At 52.8% G+C, this 20,524-nt stretch overlaps 2 protein-coding genes across 5 annotated transcripts; one reads left to right on the top strand and one right to left on the bottom strand.

The window, feature by feature from the left end:
* Positions 1–111: 111 nt before the first annotated feature.
* LOC122364533 (coiled-coil domain-containing protein 130 homolog) lies at positions 112–17,652 on the bottom strand. 3 transcript variants are annotated; one of them, XM_043334992.1, is made up of 7 exons: positions 17,493–17,652; positions 13,534–13,592; positions 5,866–6,062; positions 5,486–5,597; positions 4,932–5,189; positions 3,875–4,013; positions 112–824 (listed from the first exon to the last, which is right to left on the bottom strand). In XM_043334992.1, exons 2-7 carry the CDS (start codon positions 13,534–13,536, stop codon positions 205–207), a joined length of 1,329 nt encoding a protein of 442 aa, XP_043190927.1. In that variant the 5' UTR covers positions 13,537–13,592; positions 17,493–17,652; the 3' UTR covers positions 112–204. The 3 variants fall into 3 exon arrangements, with proteins under 3 accessions (XP_043190927.1, XP_043190926.1, XP_043190925.1); XM_043334991.1 differs by having other exon boundaries at positions 17,506–17,594; XM_043334990.1 differs by lacking the exon at positions 17,493–17,652 and adding an exon at positions 17,280–17,367.
* A 247-nt stretch (positions 17,653–17,899) lies between these two features.
* On the top strand, positions 17,900–20,478 carry LOC122364537 (prenylated Rab acceptor protein 1-like). 2 transcript variants are annotated; one of them, XM_043334998.1, is made up of 2 exons: positions 17,900–18,149; positions 19,572–20,478. In XM_043334998.1, the coding sequence occupies exon 2, from the start codon at positions 19,616–19,618 to the stop codon at positions 20,246–20,248; it is 633 nt and encodes a 210-aa protein (XP_043190933.1). In that variant the 5' UTR covers positions 17,900–18,149; positions 19,572–19,615; the 3' UTR covers positions 20,249–20,478. The 2 variants fall into 2 exon arrangements, with proteins under 2 accessions (XP_043190933.1, XP_043190934.1); XM_043334999.1 differs by having other exon boundaries at positions 17,922–18,134.
* Positions 20,479–20,524: the final 46 nt, after the last annotated feature.

The following is a 20,524-nucleotide window of genomic DNA, read 5'->3' as shown; positions in this document are numbered from 1 at the left end:
TCATGCTTTCAGCGAAGAATTCCCGCTTGGTGTCAATAAATAGCGAAAAACGCACATTCTTCGGATCGCTCTAGATAAGATGACGCTTTCAAACGAAAAAGACGTTCGTTACGCTAGCGAACACATCCTTATATTCCTGAGCAGTGCTAAAACAGATATATCCCGGCTCATCCCATACCGGTAAAATCCGGTCACAGCGGACAATCACTCGCTGTCTGTTGAAGAGTACTCCGCCACCAGGCTGATCCTCCCCGCCGGGGTCGCGGTCGAACAATCGTTTGACCGGTTGGCAGCGGTTATCACTGGGGAAATGACTGACCCGGGACCGTTCAAACGATCTGGGGACGCCGGGCGGTCACAGGCAGGTCCCGGCAGTGACAGGTTCGCAGCGGAGGTCGGAACGACGGGACTGGGGTCGGTAGAAGGGGTTGAAACAGGGGGGCTGGGGCCGGCGGAGGAGGTCGGGTCTACCGGACTGGGACTAGTGACAGATGAGATCGGACCGACGGGGCTGGGACTGGTTACGGAGGCGCTCGGGCTGGCGGTCGGTGAGGCGCCGGGGCCGGTGTCTGATGTGCTGGGGCCGGCGATCACGATGGGGAGTCGCTGCTCACCCTTCTCGCTATCCCCAGCAGCGGCGGCCGGTGACGAGCCTGTAGTGCCGCCGCTCCGACCCAGCGCCACCCCGATGGAGGCGGCCGTCCGTCCGCCGCCGGACACTGCGGCCCGGCCGGTGCCGAACCCGCCGCTGCGGGGCGCCACCGTGCCCAGGGCCGGCCGGGCGCCGATGGCCGCACGCTTCCTCTTCCGCCGCTCCTCCAGTCCTAGAAAACAGACACGGAAATAACAGGAGTAAAAACACGGTCCGGTGTACCTAAACATGGCCACCAGCCACCTATGGCACTGGGTTATCTCTTAAACTATATGACTGCTTCGATATTCTACCGCAAAAAGAGGTTACAAGTTGTGAGAATAAATATAAGAGGATTCACAACCCATCACTTCCGGGATGGTCGTACAAACGTTAGGGGCAAAAAGAGATATCAGGTCTTCGCTTCCTGATTTTCACCAGCCATCCTCCCTTCTGACGAAGACCATTGTCTCCAGATCGTATGATGTTTAAATAAACAGTCTTAGACTTGACATAGTGGCCTTGGACGCTTTCAGCTTCGACGGAAGCGTTTGCTACTCGATAGAGACACTGTTAGCTACGGATACGCAGAACAGTTTTTATGTTTGCATCAAATGAAACAAAGCTTGGTAACTGCTATACCATTTCGTGCACAACAAAGGTAAAGTACACATATCTGTTTACGTGGAATGCGAGCAGCATTAGGCATAAAACGGACATGGTGTTACATTGGCTTTGGAAATTATAGCAAAACTCGAACAATTCACAGGGATGGCATGCTAATTGCTAACTCGATGCGGCAGTGGGTGGAACGTGTCTTTCTGGGCAGTGGGCACGCTAAAATGTTGATCAGCAACTAACCTTAAGTCAATAGAGTAGTTTCCTGCGATAGCTTAAGCCAAAACTAAAACAAACAGAGCACCGACGGAGTCCTAACCCTAAAATCAAACCTTCGTTTCGGACAACGCACACCTCTTTAAGTATATTATCAACTCAGGATACCACATTGCAAGTGATACGCAGATGCAACCAGACCGATTAAATGATCAATCCAGTGTCCCAGTGTCCCAAAATAGAGTTTTGTCTTGGGTGTCAGAGGGGAAAATTACCCACCAAAAAGAGGGGAGATAGTGGAAAACTGCTGATTCAATTAGATCAAAAAGGAGTGAGAAATGACAAAAAGCATGCATTTTATTCTAGGGTGTAGAATGTTTGATGCTAACTGGGCATCCACACAACTGTCTTTCTATAGGTAAAAAATCTATGTTTTCCCACCCAAATAGACAAATTTTGGGACATTGGATCAATCAGGGGATGAACAGCTTCTCGATCGCGCGATAACAGCTGTTTCTCGTTTAACATTTCAGCTTACCACAGCTGCCATGCACATTGTACATGAATAAGGTCATCCGATCTCCCGCTGTTTACACATACTCCCACCTCCAAGTGGAAACTGTCCGGCCCCGGCCGGCCGCACCACGGGCGGTTTATACCGGGCGGGTGCGGCTGGGCAGCGTCCTGAGAGAGCGGTGCCTTCCAGTACCCCTGACGTCACCATCGGTCGGAGATATTTGGCCTGTCTGTGGCGCGTCAGAGGCGATCGGACCTCAGACGGCCGGCCATGGGTCAGACTGGGACACCCAGAGACCCGAGTGGCACGCGACGGCTCGCCGGGGCGGCGGACGGATCGCGTCAGTCCGGGGTCGGACACGGGGGACCCGACAGGGGGCAGCGGGGAGGGGACCGCAGAGACAGATACGGCCGTGGAGACGGACCGACACACAGCTGACACCGCTAACCAACTGATTCCCCGCGGAAAACCAGAATCACGCCTTCCTACCGGCTGTCTGTCAGTATCAAATGACGGGGTAAGCAAGCATGCGTCAAGTTTAACACTTCAGCTTTATCTTCCCAGCTATCCTATGACGGGACGAACCGGCCCGAGGGCCACCAATAATCAATCCAAAGAAATGTGATCCTTCGCGCTCCCTCCCCGGCAGGCTCGCGGCGGTTGTAACCGGAATCCGGATATCGCTCCCGTACCGTATCAACAGGGTGGGATCTTTTGAACGATGAGGTGTAAAGGGATCCAGTGTTCAAACTGAACAGCCATTTGTTAGAATTAGTGCTAATTTGAGGAGCATGTCAGAGCATAAGCATAAAATGAAAAATAGAAAAATAACTATCCAGCTATTGCGGTCAATATGAATGGGCATACCACCGTCTCTTACAATAGCCTCCAGCCATATGAGGATCTGCGAACTACCTGTCTTGCTTGCAGCTGCCTATTTTACTTGCGGTTGGTGAAAATACCGGCAGCGAGATACAAAAAAAAAAAAAAACTTTGTCCCACCAATTGCCGCAGTCAGATGCCCGCCTTATTCGCTGCGGGCTACGCAGACGAGGGCCGGTGTCCGCAGCGGGGGGGGGGGGGATCTGCGGCCCGTCAGCCGTCTGCGGCCGCCGCCTGACCGGCGCCATTCGACCGTCTGCGCCGCCGGACCGCGCCCGGCCCGGTCCGGTCCGATCTGAGGACCACACGGGGACCACCGCCGGCTCGATCCGGACCAAGGGCTGCCGCCGCCCGGTCCGAGCGGTTGCCGTGGCGCCAGTCCATGCAGCGCTCAGTTTATACCAGAGAGGAGCCGGGCGCCGCCAGGAGTCGGCCGGAGTGCCAGACGCGCCAGGGTCGCCGCCGGGGCGGGTCCGCCACGTGCCGCGCGCGCGCTGGCCGCCGGCCCTGGACGGCCGTCAGAGGCGGCCGGAGCGGTGGCGCCGCCGGCCCTGGACAGCCGTCAGAGGCGGCCGGAGCGGTGGCGCCGCCGGCACACACTGCCGACCGCCGGCCGGCCGCAGCGCGAGACAAATATTTATAGTCGGTAACACGCCCGGCTCAACGTTGATCCGACGTGACGACGAGCTGTGGAATCAATCCTCTTCTCGGAGGCCTGAACTGCGACCCTAGCGACTCGAACATTCCAGCATGGTGTTGATGGACTCCAGTATCCCATAGTGCGGTCGGCTCAGGGCACATCACCTCTAGTCGGGTACTTTCGGAGCAGCGGGTGCAGCCAAGAACCGTGACCAAACACATCCCACCTCACAGCCCACAGCACATAGCACCCCCAAACGACACACTCAATGGGCGGGGCGTCCGCGCGAGAAGCCCTCTCACCAAACATTCTCCCAGACCCACCAAAAAGTCCTGCCCGCTCCCTCGCACCCCGCCGGGAGTCCACGTACCGACGGGGTCCTGCAGTTTCATCAGGGCGGCCAGCCGGCGGTCCTCGTCCGTCTCAGGACTCAGCACCAGGTCCAGCGAGGCCCTCCGCAGCAGATCGGCGTCCCGGGCAGCTACCGCTGCTGCCGCTTTCTTACCCGCCTGCGAAACAAGCGTTTATTGGACATCAGCACAAGGCGGATGGCGCAAACAGACACCACAGCTGGTGACGCAAATTATACATATAATGGGAATAGCATTATAACACGGTTCTATCATAAGGGCAAACAAAAGGTACAAACAAAAGGAACACAAAACAAGAGGAGAGTACAGAAAAGCCAGTGACAAGAAATAGTGCGAGGTCGTAGAGTAGCATGTGGCGAGTGTGCTGTGTGCCAATGCTTGCCATACGTGAGCCAGCCAGCGCGTGTGCTGATCGCTGTAAGGATCTCTAAAACAACAGCGTAAACAAAAACAAACATCGAACAGAAGCAGTAACTAAGCAGCCGCAGTCAAAATAAGATGGGATGGTTCCTAGCCCACATGAGGCCGCTTAAAACGGTGGAAATGTCTCCACATGGATCCCATCGTCACGAGGTCGGCTGATACCGGTTAGCCCAGCCACCCCGTTCTACCCGTTCTAAATCGTCGCTCTCTTCACGTACTGTTCGTTATCACTTCATGGGCAGCGGAGGGAGGGGGAGGAGGAGACGTCATGGGGTAATTAAAGGACACACCACCCGTCACCGACGGAATTTTACGTCTGGCACAGATACTGGCTCCAACTGGATCTAACAGACGTCGCCTAACTGGCGGAACTTACAACCGGACTGCACTGATGGCGGCAGAAGTGTTTACAGAACGGCCGAGACTAGAGCGGCGCGCCGCGGCGGGCCCGCCAGGACCGATCTCGGACATCGAGCAGTGCCAGCCGCCCGTCGGCGCACGCAGAGTGTGTAAACGGTGGCGCACACCATGATGAAACACTGTATAGCGGCGCTCCACTGCCGCACAAAACCCACGACCTTCCTTCCTCTCCTCCACACACATAACCAGAGTGCTGCAATTCCAGTCCCTCACCCTGAACTTGTCGCGGAGCCGTTTGTTGGCCGCGAAGTCGTCCCACATGCGGTCCTGGATGCGCTCCACGTGCTCCAGCACCGGCGCGGCGTCTCGCAGTTTGCCGACGTCGTCCGAGCCGTGCTCCAGCTTGTACATGGCGTCGGTGGCGAGCTTCTGGATCTTGGCGCGCTCGTCGGGAACGACAGTGCCGTTCTCGCCGGGGTCGAAGCGCCGCTCCTGGCGCCGAGCGCCCGCGACCACCTCGTAGTCCAGGTTCTGTGCATGAAGGGCGAACAGGCCGGGAAGGAGGGTCACAGAAATGATATTTGTGAGAAAAGTAATCAGTATTACCGATTAACTCTAAGGAGCAAACGGCAAACGGCTAGCGTGTTCATTTGCATTGTAACAATAGAAAACTGTTACGATCTACAAGGCATCTCTCAGGTTATCTGACCAGCAGATACGCCATGTTTTACAAGATGACTTGAGCGTTGCCACTGTCCCCCAAATAAGACAATAAGAAACGCAGCAGCACTCGCGCCACAGCCTTTAGAACGCAGCGCTCAGCTTACCGCCGGGTCCGTCTTGATGATAAAGTAGTTGTCGCACAGGTGGCATTTCATACGAAACTGGTACACGGGCGTGGTATAGTACATGCCCACCTTGGACTTCTCCGCGTTGTACCTGAATTTTGAAAGGGACAAAACAGTCAGTTAGCAACTCAGATTACGATCATCAACGATATTAAAACGTGCGCCCAGCTAAGATAAGAATAAAACATTAGGTAGGTCGTTGACTTGTTATCAATGCCAGTGAGCTCTGAATCAACAGACGCGTCCAAACTTAGGATGGTTTTACAAGCTTGCTTCTGGAAATGACATTGAAGGTGCAATCAAGAAAGACCTTCCAATTTCGAACGCTAAAAATACGTAAGAAGGCAGTGCCGACTGACCTGACGCCCATGCCGATGTGGTTGCCGCAGCCGTCACACCAGATGTTGTAGGGCATCTCGAACCGGATGACCAGGATGCCCAGGTGGATCTTTTTGGCACGCTCGCGCAGCGCGTGCGTGCCCTGGAACTTGTTGAGCCCTCCCTTGGACGGGTCATAGTCAGGCGGGTAGTACTTGTTGACTCCTTTGCGTTCACCCTGAAAGGGAACACATGCACACACGTCAGATACGGTAGCAATACTGTACTGCAGAAGCTGGGAACTATCGAAACCCGACGCGGAACCGATTCCACCCAAGGAAGAGAGATGCTGATCCGATACAGTCCCCTTAGTTAGAAACAACGACTATGCATATTCTGCTCTACGTCTTTGCATATTCTGCTCTACGTCAATAACTCACCATCGCACACAATACTGATCATCAGCAAGACACTAATGCCCCAGACCACCCAGACTCACTCTACGATATCAAAATCACAATACAAAACTTGCGGCAATGCTAAATTTCATACAATCTTCCAGTGCAAATTTGTTAGGATCGTGGGTAGATTTCACGCGTTCGTTCCGAGCGCTCTTCAGTATATGGGTCATGTTTCTGGGTCGTGTGCCACTTCCCGTCGTCAGTGGACAAATGGGCACTCGGTGCGTACATTGTGGGCGCTGCTCGGCTAAAGCAGAACAGCGCAGGGTGCAGCATACATTAACCACATAGCCATACTCTTAGAGGCCGGGTGGGGGGGGGGGGGGTCGTCTACTTATCCCCCCATTACTAGAATCCTCGCACGTCCGTGGCTGGCGGGCGAGTACTCATGATAGTGAGCACCACTCGAGTGAACTCGTATCAAACGCCGTGGCTCTATCAGACAGCTGTTGAATCGACCCTCAACCCGCGCCGACAGCTCACCCCCATACACTCCGTTGGGGATACCGCAGCTACGAGATGGCTCAAATTGATTTCCTATAGAAAGAATGCCATAAACAACAAATGCAATGCATCATGAGCTGGTTGACAGACATTATCAGACAGCGATGATGTCAGATGTTAATAGTTAGATTCCTTTCTGACGCCAACTATCCCTGTTCATGCTCAAGACTAGTGGCGCTCGTCTTTAAGAAAAAAGCAAGGTAATTGTGATAATGATCCAGCCTCCTGCCGTCCTGGTTGTCTATGACATCATCTACAAAAGGAAGAGTGGATAAACACAAAATAAACATTTCTGTCGAGGAAGAGAACTCGAGACAACGTGAACTGGACACAAAACATGAATTCCAAGCATTGAGCAGCCATTCTACCAGACATATTTGGATGAACGATTTAAACATTTGTTTAACGTCTCAGCTTTTCAATCAACCGGCAACTTCTATCGAATTTATGCTTTTCCTTTCAGCGACCACGGAGTCCCCATGGTCCCCAAGGCATGCAGCTTGACAGTTGACACCTTACGGAAAATACCCAACGCCTTATGGAAAAGCACTAGAATGATCTGTCGCCAGATTGCGCATCTGATCACATCTCGGCTCACTGCCTCGGCACCAGGGTGGTGCAATAAATGTCGGGGGACGACGTTTGACCCAGCCCAGGACGGTGCCGACGTTTACATTACTGGCCCGGCGCGGCGCGATCTGGATCTCGTTTGCAAGACATAGTGCACCGCACGGGTTCGGTGCCGAGGAGCAGAGAAATATACATCTCTGACGCCGACGGGTGGCTCCGGACCAAGCTCCGGACAGCGGTCAAAGACCCTCGCGGCTGCGGAGGCGAGAGGTCCGCGGCCGCTGCTAAGGGAGGGGAGAAGGGCGGCGAAGGAAGTTACCCTTGGGCGTGATGGTAGTCATCCTCTGAATGACACTGACGACTGTCCCATGCCAGCGGAAACTATCCAGTGAATCAGGACCCGTGAGTCGTGACCGTGCCCGATCGAGTCCGCGTCTTGTGCCGTCACCTAAAAATTAACAACCGTACCTGCACAGTGCACAGATCAGATGCAACTCGGCAGAAATCCCTGGCAAAGTGTGCTAGACCAATACCAAGCTCGTTACCAAGCTACGTACCAATACCAAGCTGAAAGAGATGTGGAATTTGAGCTGCAAGCAGCGACTGATGGGCGAATAGGCCGCAAGCAGATCACCAAGCTATATGCTTTCACGCTGAACCATAGAACACGTATCTGGATAGTGTTTATTGTTTATTTCCTTACATGTGTATGCATTCATCACAACACTGAAACACACAGTCATTTCGCTGAAAACATGATGATTGCACTAAAAAAACATTCGCTAACTCCTCTGTACACATAAACCTACACATGCACAATAAAACATAGCTCAAATGCCCTGTACCCACACGGTTAAGATACTTCACACATGGAACGATATGACCTCGGCTCAAACGATACGTTGTTCAATAAATCTGGAGAAGAGCGCATTTAATACCGCTCAGTCCTTGCTGAGACACATGCCCCTCTCCTCCAGTTGAAAGCCGCGCTCTCGACCGCGCCACTGCCGCGGTCCCTGTGAGCTCCCGCTGCGTCGCCGTCCTTTGGAACCGTTCGACCCGTCGCTCGGCCTCCGCGGGTCGTCCGTAGTCGCTGACGCGGCGCCCTGCACCCTCTCTGGTCCATGGATCCGTCGTCCATAGTGGCGGTGACGAGATGGCCTCCTCCTTCGTCCACCCGCTGTGGCCGCTACTGGTGGTGAGAGTCTGTCGCCTTCTCTTCCCTCGCCCACCGGCCGCTGCCGCTGCTGGTGATGGTGCTGCTGGTGTTGCCGCTGTTGATGTTGGTGATGTGAACGCGACTCAGCCGCCGCTCATTCCGACTCACTGGACGCCACCGTCGGCAGCCGGTCAGGGATGGCGGCGGTCCGCAGCGGCGCCGGCACCCAGTCTCCTCCGGCACCGCTCTCGGCCAGCAGCGGGGACCTCTCCGAGGGACCCTGGCTGGGCGCCGACGCGCCGGCGTTGGCCAGCTGCCGCCACCGCACCAGACACTGGATGGCCACCGGCACGGCCATCAGCAGCGTGATGACGCTCAGCGCCGTCACCGTCATCGGGAAGCCGAACGCGTCATCGGAGAGGCCGGCCGCCAGCGGGCCGATCGTGTTGCCGATCGAGAAGGCGCTGCACCAGATGGCCGACACGAACGCCTGCGTGCCCATGCCCTCGGAGAGTCCGACGGCCGTGCCCGAGCGCAGGATGTTGCCGAACGTCGGGATGAAGGCGCCGCCCAGGAACAGCTCGCGCATCGTCATGCCGACGGCGACCAGCGAGCGGCTGGGCTCCAGGCCGAGGCCCGGCGCCGGCGGGATGATGGCCAGTCCGACGGCGGCCAGCACCAGGCACAGCGACATCTGAACGTAGTTGTTGGGCAGGTCGTCGCACAGCTTGCCCCAGACGGGTCCGACCACGGCGTAGGTGCCGCTGGCCAGCAGGAAGAACAGGCCCAGGTGGGCGGGCGACAGGCCGAGCGTTGTGGTGACGTAGGGCGCCAGGCCCGGGTCCAGCGCCGTCCAGGCCACGGCCACCAGCAGCAGCACGACCACGTTGAGCCAGGCCTCTGCCGAGCGGACCATGCGGCGCGACATGCGGCGCACCTCGACCCGCTGCGGATCGCCGCCGATCCACGGCAGCGTCACGCAACTGATGGCCGTCGCCGCCACGATCACGCCTCCTAAGACGTAGAAGGGCAGGCCGTATCCGCCGACGGTGTAGAGGCCGCCGCCGATGGCCGGCCCGGCCGCGATCCCCACGGCACACACCGTCTCTGACGTGCCCACCAGCAGGTTGATGTTCTCCGGAAACTGGTTGGCCACGATCGTGTAGGCGGCCGTGACGAACGCGGCCGTGCCCAGCGCCTCCACCACACGCACCACGTAACACGTGACGATGAACGCGTCTGCGTCCGGGATAAAGTCCAGCAGGCCGAACACGACTGTCGACACGCCCGTCACGGCCAGGCCCGTGTGGAACACGCGCGACGCGCCCATCACGGGGATCAGCTTGGAGAGCATCGGCGCGAACGCGAACTGGGTGAAGGCGTAGACGGCGAACACGCCGCCGACCAGCGACTGCGAGACGCCGCGCTTCTCGGCCTCGGACGGGAAGAACGGCACCAGGATGCCGGCGATGCAGCCGAAGAACAGGTTGCCGGCCACCACACTGCAGATGATCTTCTTCTCGCGGAACGAGAAGCGCACATACTTGCGTTTGTTTTTGATGTTGGCGAACTGCGGTATGGTAGAGCTGGGCAGTGAGTTGCGGTGCACACGCCGGGTGTGGGGTCGGTGCGGCCGCCCCATCGGGCCCGGGTGGCTCAGGCTGCGCGCCCGCTTGACGTTCGGCTGCTCCTCTGTGGACTCCATCACTGCGCTCCGAGCGGCGACGCGGACAGCACGCGACTGCGGCCGGCCGGCGGCGCGCCGCGGCCCCGCGGCCGGCCGGCTGCCCACCCGCAGCAGCCCCCAGCCGGCTCCAACCGGCGGCCGCCCCAGGGCCCCGGCCGCGCTCCCGTCCTGCTGTGTCACCCCGCCACCCCTACCGGAGAGGCTGGGCAGCGGGAGAGAACCGGTTCCAATTGTATTTTTGGACATGAGCGAATGTGCTGCGGAGCTCGCGGCAAATTTTCATTATGCTTTTTTGGCACACTTAAAGACATGGATACGTAGATTGCTATTATAGTCCCGTCTCTTCCGAATTTCTCTCGGCAATGACATGGCAATACCGAAGCACGCAAAGAATTTCGAAGATATCGGTACTTCTTACGCATACGTATTCTCAATCTTAAGTTTCAGATTATTACGTCAGTTTCTGGTTATCATCCCGCCGAATCACCGGTGCTGGGTGCAGAGCGTCTAGCCCATAATCAGCGGAAGGACGTATGCATTTATGCATTATTCAAAGGCTGCATTAGGTACCTGCACAATGCACATGGGTTGTATAAGCATCGGTGAGATCCACTGGCGCAATAGAATCCGTTAGATGAGACAAGGTTCAGTCGGAAACAATCTAATCGCTTTCCCGGGAGATACATTCCGAATCGCATCCAATATGTTATCTATGAACATGAAGTGCGGCGCGTCCGATCGCTCTAATTAAAGGGACTATCCCACCTTCTAAAATGTTGTTAAAACCAGTTAAATTGTGCCCGACTTTATAGATTGGATGACCAGGAACAGGTTCTGGCATTTATTTTTCATTAAACATCTTAGGCTTCCCATATTCCAAACACAAACTTTCAAATATGTGACGTCACAGCCCAAAATTACCTCCTTCCCCAGGCCACATTACTGTCATAAAGCTGATTCTTTTTACTCTGTAGGCACCACAACAAAGTTCAGACCAAGTTTTAAGCGATTTTTCAACGAACAAACCCATTTAAATCAGAATGACTAAACGAGGTGACGTCACACTAACGGTCGCTCCATGTTGAAGATAGGGCCTTGTACAAGGCCCATTTTCAAATGAGTGGAACGAATTTCTTCAACACCAAGAGGCCGCGGGGGTTGCAACCTAGATAGATAGTGGTTTCTGAACCTCGCCGCAAACTTGGCTATCTCAACTCAAACCCCATGTTAAAGGTGGGATAGTCCCTTTAATTTGTTCTTTGTTCCAAAACGTTTTTTTCCGTGTCTGACGGCAACTGATCGGTAGGTTCAATCGACAGACGGTACTCGTATCGATGAAAGAGCGCAGGGGGTCGGAAAATCAACGGCACAGGGCTGGTAACCTATCTCGATGTCTCTACTTCTTTTGTGTGAGAAAATTAAGCGTTGCTGATGATAGCATCACGTATCATTCAGCTCCACCAACACCAGATAAGTGTACCGACTATAGGTGATCGGGACATACAATAAAAAACTCGCGAAATTCAACCATGCCTATGGGATGGGCATTCCATTCAGTAATCTAGATTCGATAGTTCGCCGGAGCCTCCCTTTCACCGGGTCGCCTGATCACCGAATAGGTCACAAGTGTCGATCCAGAGCCCTGGGCCATGCTGTGCTGGGAATCTGCCAGATACCATCACACCGTGGATTGAAAAGTCGTGAGTAGCGAGTCTCAGGCGGCTAATCGATAAGGAGACAGCATTACGGGATAACATCACCGCGCTGCTCTGACGCAATGTTGACAAACTGGCCAGCGATAGCAGTTAGCACGCGGCGGCGACGTATCTCAATCACCCTGGCGGCGATTTCTCTGACATCTAGCGACCATCATTAGAAGCTAGAAGCTTTGCCACCAGGGGCGACACATAGGTTTTGGCAGATAGGAGGTCGGATAACTCAGTCTGTGGCTGTGCCTCAGTGAATGACAAATGCGTGGAAGGCAGCAGGACCCATACCTCAAGCATTTCTATTTCCAATATGTTTTGGAGAACAACACTATGAAAGAGCCTTTAAGTACCTCGCCATTTCCTTGTGAATCTTTCCTTATGAAATATCCAAAAGGTTACATGAATGGATAAATTTGACTAACGAGTCGTAGTCGATCACATAATTGTTGACCGTTCCGTGCTTCTATCCTCAGGATACTGAAATCCTTCTCCTCCACGCCGCAACCCCCTCCGGGCTGGACAGGCAACTTTATCTCATGCGGGCTGCTCTGCTCCCTTGGAGCGGCACCGCTGCTCCCGAGGGAGCGCACCCCGTAGCCGGGTGCAGTGAGTGCCTTGGGGCTGGGTGGCCTGTCCTCTGGACGGGCTCAGCCCCGGCGACTCACCAGGGAGCCTGCCCAGACCAATGTCTCCCCCTATATCCTATCATCCTCCCGGCTCTGAAATGGTCTCATTGGACCGAAAGGGCCTAACCCAACAAAACAAACATAATTGCTTGTCCACTATTCATATATCTGATCAATCTAACCGGCAAGTAAAGGGTGCAGAAACGAAGATACACGGGCCCTTATTGGCGGACAGCATTTGCTTTACAAAAGGGCAGCCGAGGGGACAAAATCGCAGACATCTACCAACAACATTGTAGGCGTAGCAGAACTGATTTAAGATTGTTAACGCATTTCATGACTGAACGATTGCATTTGATTACGAACTGTACATAGCGCGACATACGTTACACAGAACCAGCTACCAGTAATGTACTGTTACATATCGTCTCGGGCGTGCCCACCACGCACATTGGGGTTCTGAGACTGAGTTTCCCGTAAGCAGTTCGGCGAATTAGTTCTTTCTCAGCAATTTAATCACAATGTGAGCGGACGGATTGACGAGCCCAGAGCCTGCGCTAACAAAACCTTGGCCATAGCCGCTACCATTCGATCGGGATATTAAGTTGCCTCTACCACTCCAGGGTTCGGCCGGATACGGCTACTCCCACTAATTGCAGATCGCCCGACTCAAATATTCAGCGCCCAAGTGACGGGAAACCGAAATCTTACCACCGAGAACCAGGTCCAGACAATCCACCAACTGAGCCACAGAAGCGCAGCACAACGAGTCGGGTTCACCGCTCAAAGGAATTCAGCATACCACTTTACTATACAAGAATCACCTATAATTCGATTGACCCAGAGAAGCTTGCGCAACTGTCAAACACTGCTTCAGCACAAAAGCTACGGGTGCTTGAAATTTTGAAATACCAATCTTTACAACTTGAATAGTTGTTAACACTGGTGCCATCCACCACAAAGGGGCCATGCCAAAGAGCACTCTGCACTCACCATTGTTCAGCCAGGAGCTGCGCGGACGAAATGCGACTGGCCAACCTCACAAGGCACACCTGCAAAGCATGGACCATCGTCACCGGTAGAAACATGTGATGTGAAATACACCTACAAATGCACCTAAAAACAAGTGAGACACACCTACATTTTGGGTGTTTACAAGACAAAAACAGAGGTTTTCTGCAAGCACAAATATGAGTGACTAAAATCGCACATTATCGATGCATCGTTGGCTGGTTAGCACTGCAGCTAGCCAATTAGCCATTGATTATGGAATGGATGGCTTTTACACTGATGTGAGTCTTCTCTTGTATAATCTTCTCAGCTAAGAGTGCTTTATGCCAAGCATTATGAGCTTTGTGCTTTGTGGATAATAATTTCGAGCGAGCGCAGTGTGATGGATATTTTCAATATTACAAATCTCAGTGCGAAAAATCTTGCATCAGCGGCCCAGCTTGGAGTGTAACACCTTTAAGGGAGTTATATCTCACTGCAACCGCTGGGCTGATTGCTCTGCACACTTTGTTATTGAGTAGCCCTATCTCTTCTACCCCACAATTGACTACTCTTGAATCACATCGGTAGTCCTGTCACATATGCCACGTAAAGAGTCAAGGGTGTTCAAGCAGTCCTGGAGCAGTGCTTTTGAGAAGCTTATATCTCACGCATCTGTCAGTTATCGTCCGAGATTTACGAGTCAAATGTAGTTCAGCAATTGAAGATAGCAAAGATTAAATTTTCTCTTCTTGCGTCAAACTTTCTTAAATTACCTGTTTGCACTGAAATTTACTGTCCACTCATGCACCATACTTTTGGCGCACTGAGTTGCGCTGGACTCTGCTATGAAATTTCAGCTCAATCCGCCCTTTTACGCCGGACATGCCGACAGTAACATAACATGGGCTACTTTACTGAGGCTTACTCCCACCAGTCTGGACCTTAACAATATCAATACAGCAACAGTGAAGTTTGAGTCATAGGCGGTCCCAGGGGGGGGGGGGCACGGGGCCATGGCCCCCCCCCTTTGGTGCTGAAAGGTGGGGCCATACTATCTTTTGGCCCCACCTTTCAGATCGAACAAAAGTCCTAGAAAAGCTTTTCGTATGTTTCATTTTCTTTCTTGCGCCATCAAAGGACGTAAATTTCACTCATGAGTGGGCTCAGTTTCGCATTCTGTCAATATGGCGGTCAGCGTCGCTGGCACCGGTTCACGAGATGGCCGGATCTTATATGGAATATCAGCGTGGGTTTACTTGAGGCTCTCGTAGGCCCAGCAATGGCTGGCATGAGATCCTCTTCGGCAGTGGCGGGTGGGCCCTGCTAAAGGAGATCGGCTCTAAGACACTAAAGTAAGGCCTCATGGGTTGGTGCTGTGCACCTCAGAAGCCCGGTGGTGACGCCGTATGCCGGCTTGGTTAGCGTGGGACCTCCGGGGCCTGCATAGAGTTTGCATGAGCTAGTATGTAATCTCAGAGGCATGTGTGTAATGTGTACACAGTGGCGGTCGCGGGGGGGAGGGGCATCAGGGCCATGCCCCCCCCCAAAGGCCAATAAAGGGGCCATCATATCGTTTGCCCCCCCCCCAAACAACCAATGGGCCCCCATATAGGTGTATGGGTCCCTGGCAATTATTCGATCGTCACGAGGCTAAAAAAAAAACACGCCCAGCTATTAATATAGCCCCCACACCGGTCTTTGAGCGTCCTACACTGACCTCTGAGGGAACTTCAGTGGCGGTCAAGCGCCCACGTTGACCGCTAAGAGCCTACATCAACCTCTGAGGTCCCACATCTGGCCTATGAGGGCCCCTTACCGGCCTCAGGGGTCCCAACCGGCGTCTGAGGGTCTCACACCGGTCTCTGGTGGCCTTATTTCTGTCTCTGGTGTCCCAAGACGAACCTTTAGGTGCCAATGAGAGCCCCGCACTGGCTGCTGAAGACCCGATGCCGGCCTCTAAGTCTAAGGGCCTTCATTGGACTCTGAGGAGGGCCCATCTTGGCCTTTGAGGGCCCTCTGCTGGCCTCTGGGGTCCAACGACGGCTCATGCCGGTCTTTTAGGGCCCCACGCTGACCTCTGAGGGCCCATGTTGGCCTGTAATGAGTAAGGACCCACATTAGCCTCTGAGAGCCCAACTCGGTCTCTGATGGTCTCAAACTACTGGCCTTTGTAGTTTGCAGGCCCTGCACTGGTCTCTGAGGGCCCTAAACTGGCCTCTACGTGAAAACATACATGGATGGGTTTCTAAAAATCAGAGGGCTCACGCAGTCTCCGGCACAGCCTTACGTTGGTCCTGATCGAGATTACTTTACGTCCTGATGGTCCCGCGCACATTCCCTCATATTTCGACGTCGGGACCCCATGAGCCGGTGTGGGTCCAGGGGCTGGCAGAGACTGATGAAATCCTTAGGGCTCAGGGCCAGTCTTTTTAGCAGTAGGACTAGGCAGGTTGAGTGAGCCCCAATAGAGCCGTTGCGAAGCCCCGCAGGAGTCGCGTGCGGCCCTCAGATGCCAATTTTGAAAGCTCGGAAACTGTGGGGGTCTCGCAGAGGTCGGTGTACCTAGGTACTCTCTCCCGCCGCCACACAACTAGGTATGTAGCGATATGGGTAAATGTCATAGTCTGAAAATGCTCTCTGGGTTTCACATGCTTGTTCAAAGCAAGAGGTATCTGTACTTTTCCGAATTGTTTTATAGTTACGGAGCGAGCGAAGCGAGCGTAGTCTTTCCTTAGATTAACGGAAATTTCTGAGTATGAGCGGCCGGCCGGCCCCGGCCCGTGGTCACGATTCTGCGACGCTTATATCTCAGCAACCACTTGACCGATTTACACGCGGTAATTTTTGTAGGGTAGCTTCATTCCTTCTACCAAGTATTGGACTATTCCCGATACATGTGGGTGACCCCTTATGCACGTGCCACGTGCAAAACAAAAAGGTGTCACTTTCGTAATTGTTGCAATATCTCGGTAACTACTTGGCCGATTGCGCTGACAGTTGGCATGTAGGTAGGCACCCACTAGGCAATGCATATCCATGTGCCAGAGTTGGGGTGCTGCTGCACGTGCGCACGTGCAGGGGTCGACTCCAGATCTCGAGAACGGCTGGACCGATGGCGCTCAAATTTGGCACATGGTTAGGGACCGGTTAGTAGGGTGCCGTGCAAAAGTCAGTTGGGACCCATTTTGCACGTGCGCACGTGCAGGGTGCCGCTTCCAGATCTCGAGAACGGCTGGGCCGATGGTGCTCAAATTTGGCACATCGCTAGAGACCGGTTAGTAGGGTGCCGTGCACAAGTCAGTTGGAGGTACCCCGTCGAAATTTTGCACGTGCAAGGCTCACCCTCTTGCTCGCTCCGTTAGTCGCCCCAAAAGGCGTTATGCTGGTGGTAAGGTCATGAATCCATGTGCCTGACCTTCCAGTATACCTATGCTACACCAATCCGTCGTCATGGTGCAGTGGCCCGGCCAGTGGAAGCACCGTGGGACGGGAAATGGAACTGGTGATTTTGCCTTAAATTGAGCTTAATGATTTCACGCAAGAATGAGATGGATGAAGCATAAGTAATGCCAACTGCGCGGCACCTCGTGGACGTATAAAATGAGCCGATCACCCCCCTCCCAGTGACGGATAAAGGTTATGTCCCGCGAGTGTGACTTTGGCCCCCCTTTTGCTAGCGACTGCGACCGCCAGTGGTTTGAGTTGTCTCCTTGTTTGCAAAAAAAAACAGGTGTGATGCCTCTTACCTGTTACCTGGTTAAGATGCCTGAAAGATGGAAAGATGCCTGAAAGGCCATCTTTGACGCCTGCTTTACGACCACCTAGTACCTACCTACCCATTTACATTTAGGTATTTTAAGGTAATGCCTAGGGACGCGCCAAGAACAATATGTAAACACAGAAGTAGAACAGACTTGATACTACGTGGATCTGGAAAATAACAAAACGAATGAACTTACCTATAGAACGTACCCTTATAATTGGTGGCGCGAGATAGTTGGTTATGGGGGGTTATGGATATTTATAAACGTTTACGCGTTTACGTTGTGTTTACGCGTTCAGTGTTGTCAATTCTATGTTTTGAGTCATGCAACTGATGCAACTGCCAATCTATTTGATGACGTCAATAGTCACCGCATAAGTGTTTGGGAGGTTAGTTATAGAGCCAGAGGGCTAGGTTTCCAAAAGTTTTGTGAGATCAAACTAAATTAGGATAAATTAGACAAGGTTATTGGAGAAAAAGTGATAAGATAAGGTAAATTCTGCATACTTTTTCTCAAAATCCTCGTCAAAGTAAACATTATTTTTTTTTTATTTCATGACGTCATCTTCATAACGGATAGTTTTATCCTTTTTCCAAATAAATGCCTTGGATGCGCAAGTAATGTATGTTCATTTTCAAAGCATTAGCGTATCTGAACGCTGCAGCATGACAGCAAGCAGAATCTGACCAATCATTTGCTACCTTTTTCATAGCAGCCTGCTAGATCTCAGTAATTGAACACAATTACTGTCTACGTGGAAATCCTTGTGTTGTCCTCAAGGCACTGGTCCCGTTATTTCCGTTATTTCCAATACGAGAGAGCTGCTGGTCTTCTTCGGTGAGTGGGTTGTTGGTGAGTAAATTTCAAGTAATCTTTATCACTTATCATCCATGGTATGCAATATTAAATTGTAATCAGCATCGGGCATTTTCTACAGAAACATTTCTGGCTGCTCGGCTAGCATAAGCCATGCTGAGGCTGGTTCGTTAATGGTTTTGGGTTAAGCACCATATCCGGGGCCCTGTTTCACCGGTGATAGCAGCACGCTGCTCTGCTATCACGTTTCGCGAGCTGTCGTCATGTCATGAATGACGCCATACCAATACTGTTGACGTGATGGGCAGTTCCGGCGCACGATTGCCGCGACCTTGGCCTCGGCATTAAGTGATGTATGAGCCTAAAAGTAAGAGTTTACACAGTCATGATAGTGTATTTATTTTTGATATATATTTTTTAATATGATGTATCTAAAAGAAGTTGGGTTTAAGGAAAATTTGGACGTAAACTTCGAACATTTAGTTGATGACGTAAAACAATATTGCGGCAATCGTGCGCCAGAATTGCCCCTTATGTCAGCAGTATGACATCATCACATTATGTCAGCTGGCGCAATTTGATAGCAGCGTGCTGCTATCACTGGTGAAACAGGGCCCCGTGGACCAAATGCTAAACGGAATTCTCACGCTGTTCCAAGCGGTCAGGGGGCGGCAATGCCACGTGCATTGCCCGGGAATCAAACCCAGATGGCTGAATCTAGAGGCAAGGAACTTACCCCTAGACCCGAATGCTCCCCAAGCCATGCTAAGCTGTGTATCAGTATTGCCTATTGGTCATTTAATGGTCGAGTTCAAGTCTCCCTACATTTTGGATAAATCAGTCAGAACTCATCAGAATGATTATAACTTATGTCTCAGTGTCAGTGCTCAAACAGTGAGAATGCCTGTCAAAATATGATTTTAAGAAATATGTTACGGGACAGGTTACCAATCATCAGTGACCTCATCCTGACCTTCCCGTGATGAAAGCAATGAAAATGCATGGGACAAGCATTAATTCACATGTTGAGAGCTGGGGCAGTTCTAATCACACAAAGCATGGAAACTCACGGATAATGTGCTTGGACATGCACCGAATCGAAATTCTGGGCTGGCATGGTCTCGGGCAACAGTTCAAAGGTCACCTGGTTGTGAATTATTTTCAGGGTATGCTTAAAATTGCTCAACTCGAGGGTACTGACAGTGTTGTTGTGGTTGACTTTTTCGCGTTTTTTCCCAAACAAATGCGAGGAGGGATCTGTTGGACGTGCCCCGCTTAAAAGTATGAGGATTGATAATTGAGATGCGTGAGGAAAATGACATGCGTTAGGAAAATGACAATGGATAAAAAGAAAAAGCTTGTATGAAATTCCAGGCATTATCGATCCTCAGGCTCTCGTGATCGCCCGGAAAGAAGGGATAGGAAAGGCATAAAATGACCTCAAAATGTTTTTTGCAGGGTATTCATCGGTAAGTAGTCTGCACTGTTCAGTGTCCAGGGTGATGTCCCTGACTGAGCTGGAAAAGCTGGAGAGTGCGATTCTGGTGGCGGCCGAAGATCCCGCCGACGAGGACCTGCAGGGTGACCTCAGCCAGCACAGCACGGTACTGAAGAAGATGCAGGCGAAGCTGGCCAGCCCGGCGGTGCGAGAGTGGATCGCCAGTCGGCGTCAGAACATCCGGCCCTGGCTGCAGTTCATCAATGTCAACAACTTTGGCAAGCCGGACTCGCTGCCGCGCTGGTCCAAGCGCCTGGTGAAGAACATCGATCACTTCCAGAGCAACTACGTGTTTGTGTTCCTGGGTCTGTTCGTGTACTGCCTGCTGACGTCACCGCTGCTCCTGATTGCGCTGGGCGCGCTGGCCGGCGGCTGCCACATCCTGCGACTGCGACAGCAGGAGCGGAAGCTGATGGTGGCCGGCCGCGAGGTGCCGCTGGCGCAGCAGTACGCAGGTGTGGCGCTGCTCAGCGTGCCCATCTTCCTGATCGTCGGCGCCAGCTCGGCCCTCTTCTGGGTTATTGGTGCTTCGTTCTTTGTTATCATGCTCCATGCCACGTTCTTTAAGCACGAGGCGCTGGCTGGCGCCGAGGAGGATGCAGAGCTGTTTGAGGTCACTATGGAGCCTGTCCAGTAGAGCTCAGGGCTGTCAAGAGCCGCATTTGTTGCACTAATTATGTTTATGTCACATCGCCTGAAAATATCTCGCATGCTACAAGCTTACACCGCTCATCTATTGCCATTTACCCAGACGCCTGTATGGTCTGGTTGAACTGTTGGAACGCGTTTGTTGCTGTTTTATTTATTATAGACAATATTTATTTCTGTTAAGCATTTTTAACTTGCACGTAATAAATTTCTAGTGAATCCGTGTTGTTTGTCTTGCAATGCTGAGCCCGCACGCTTGTGTATA

Source organism: Amphibalanus amphitrite, unplaced genomic scaffold, assembly GCF_019059575.1.
Source record: "Amphibalanus amphitrite isolate SeventyFive unplaced genomic scaffold, NRLGWU_Aamphi_draft 000681F_arrow, whole genome shotgun sequence".
NCBI classification, from domain to species: domain Eukaryota; kingdom Metazoa; phylum Arthropoda; class Thecostraca; order Balanomorpha; family Balanidae; genus Amphibalanus; species Amphibalanus amphitrite.
This window is presented reverse-complemented; position numbering and strand designations above follow the sequence as displayed.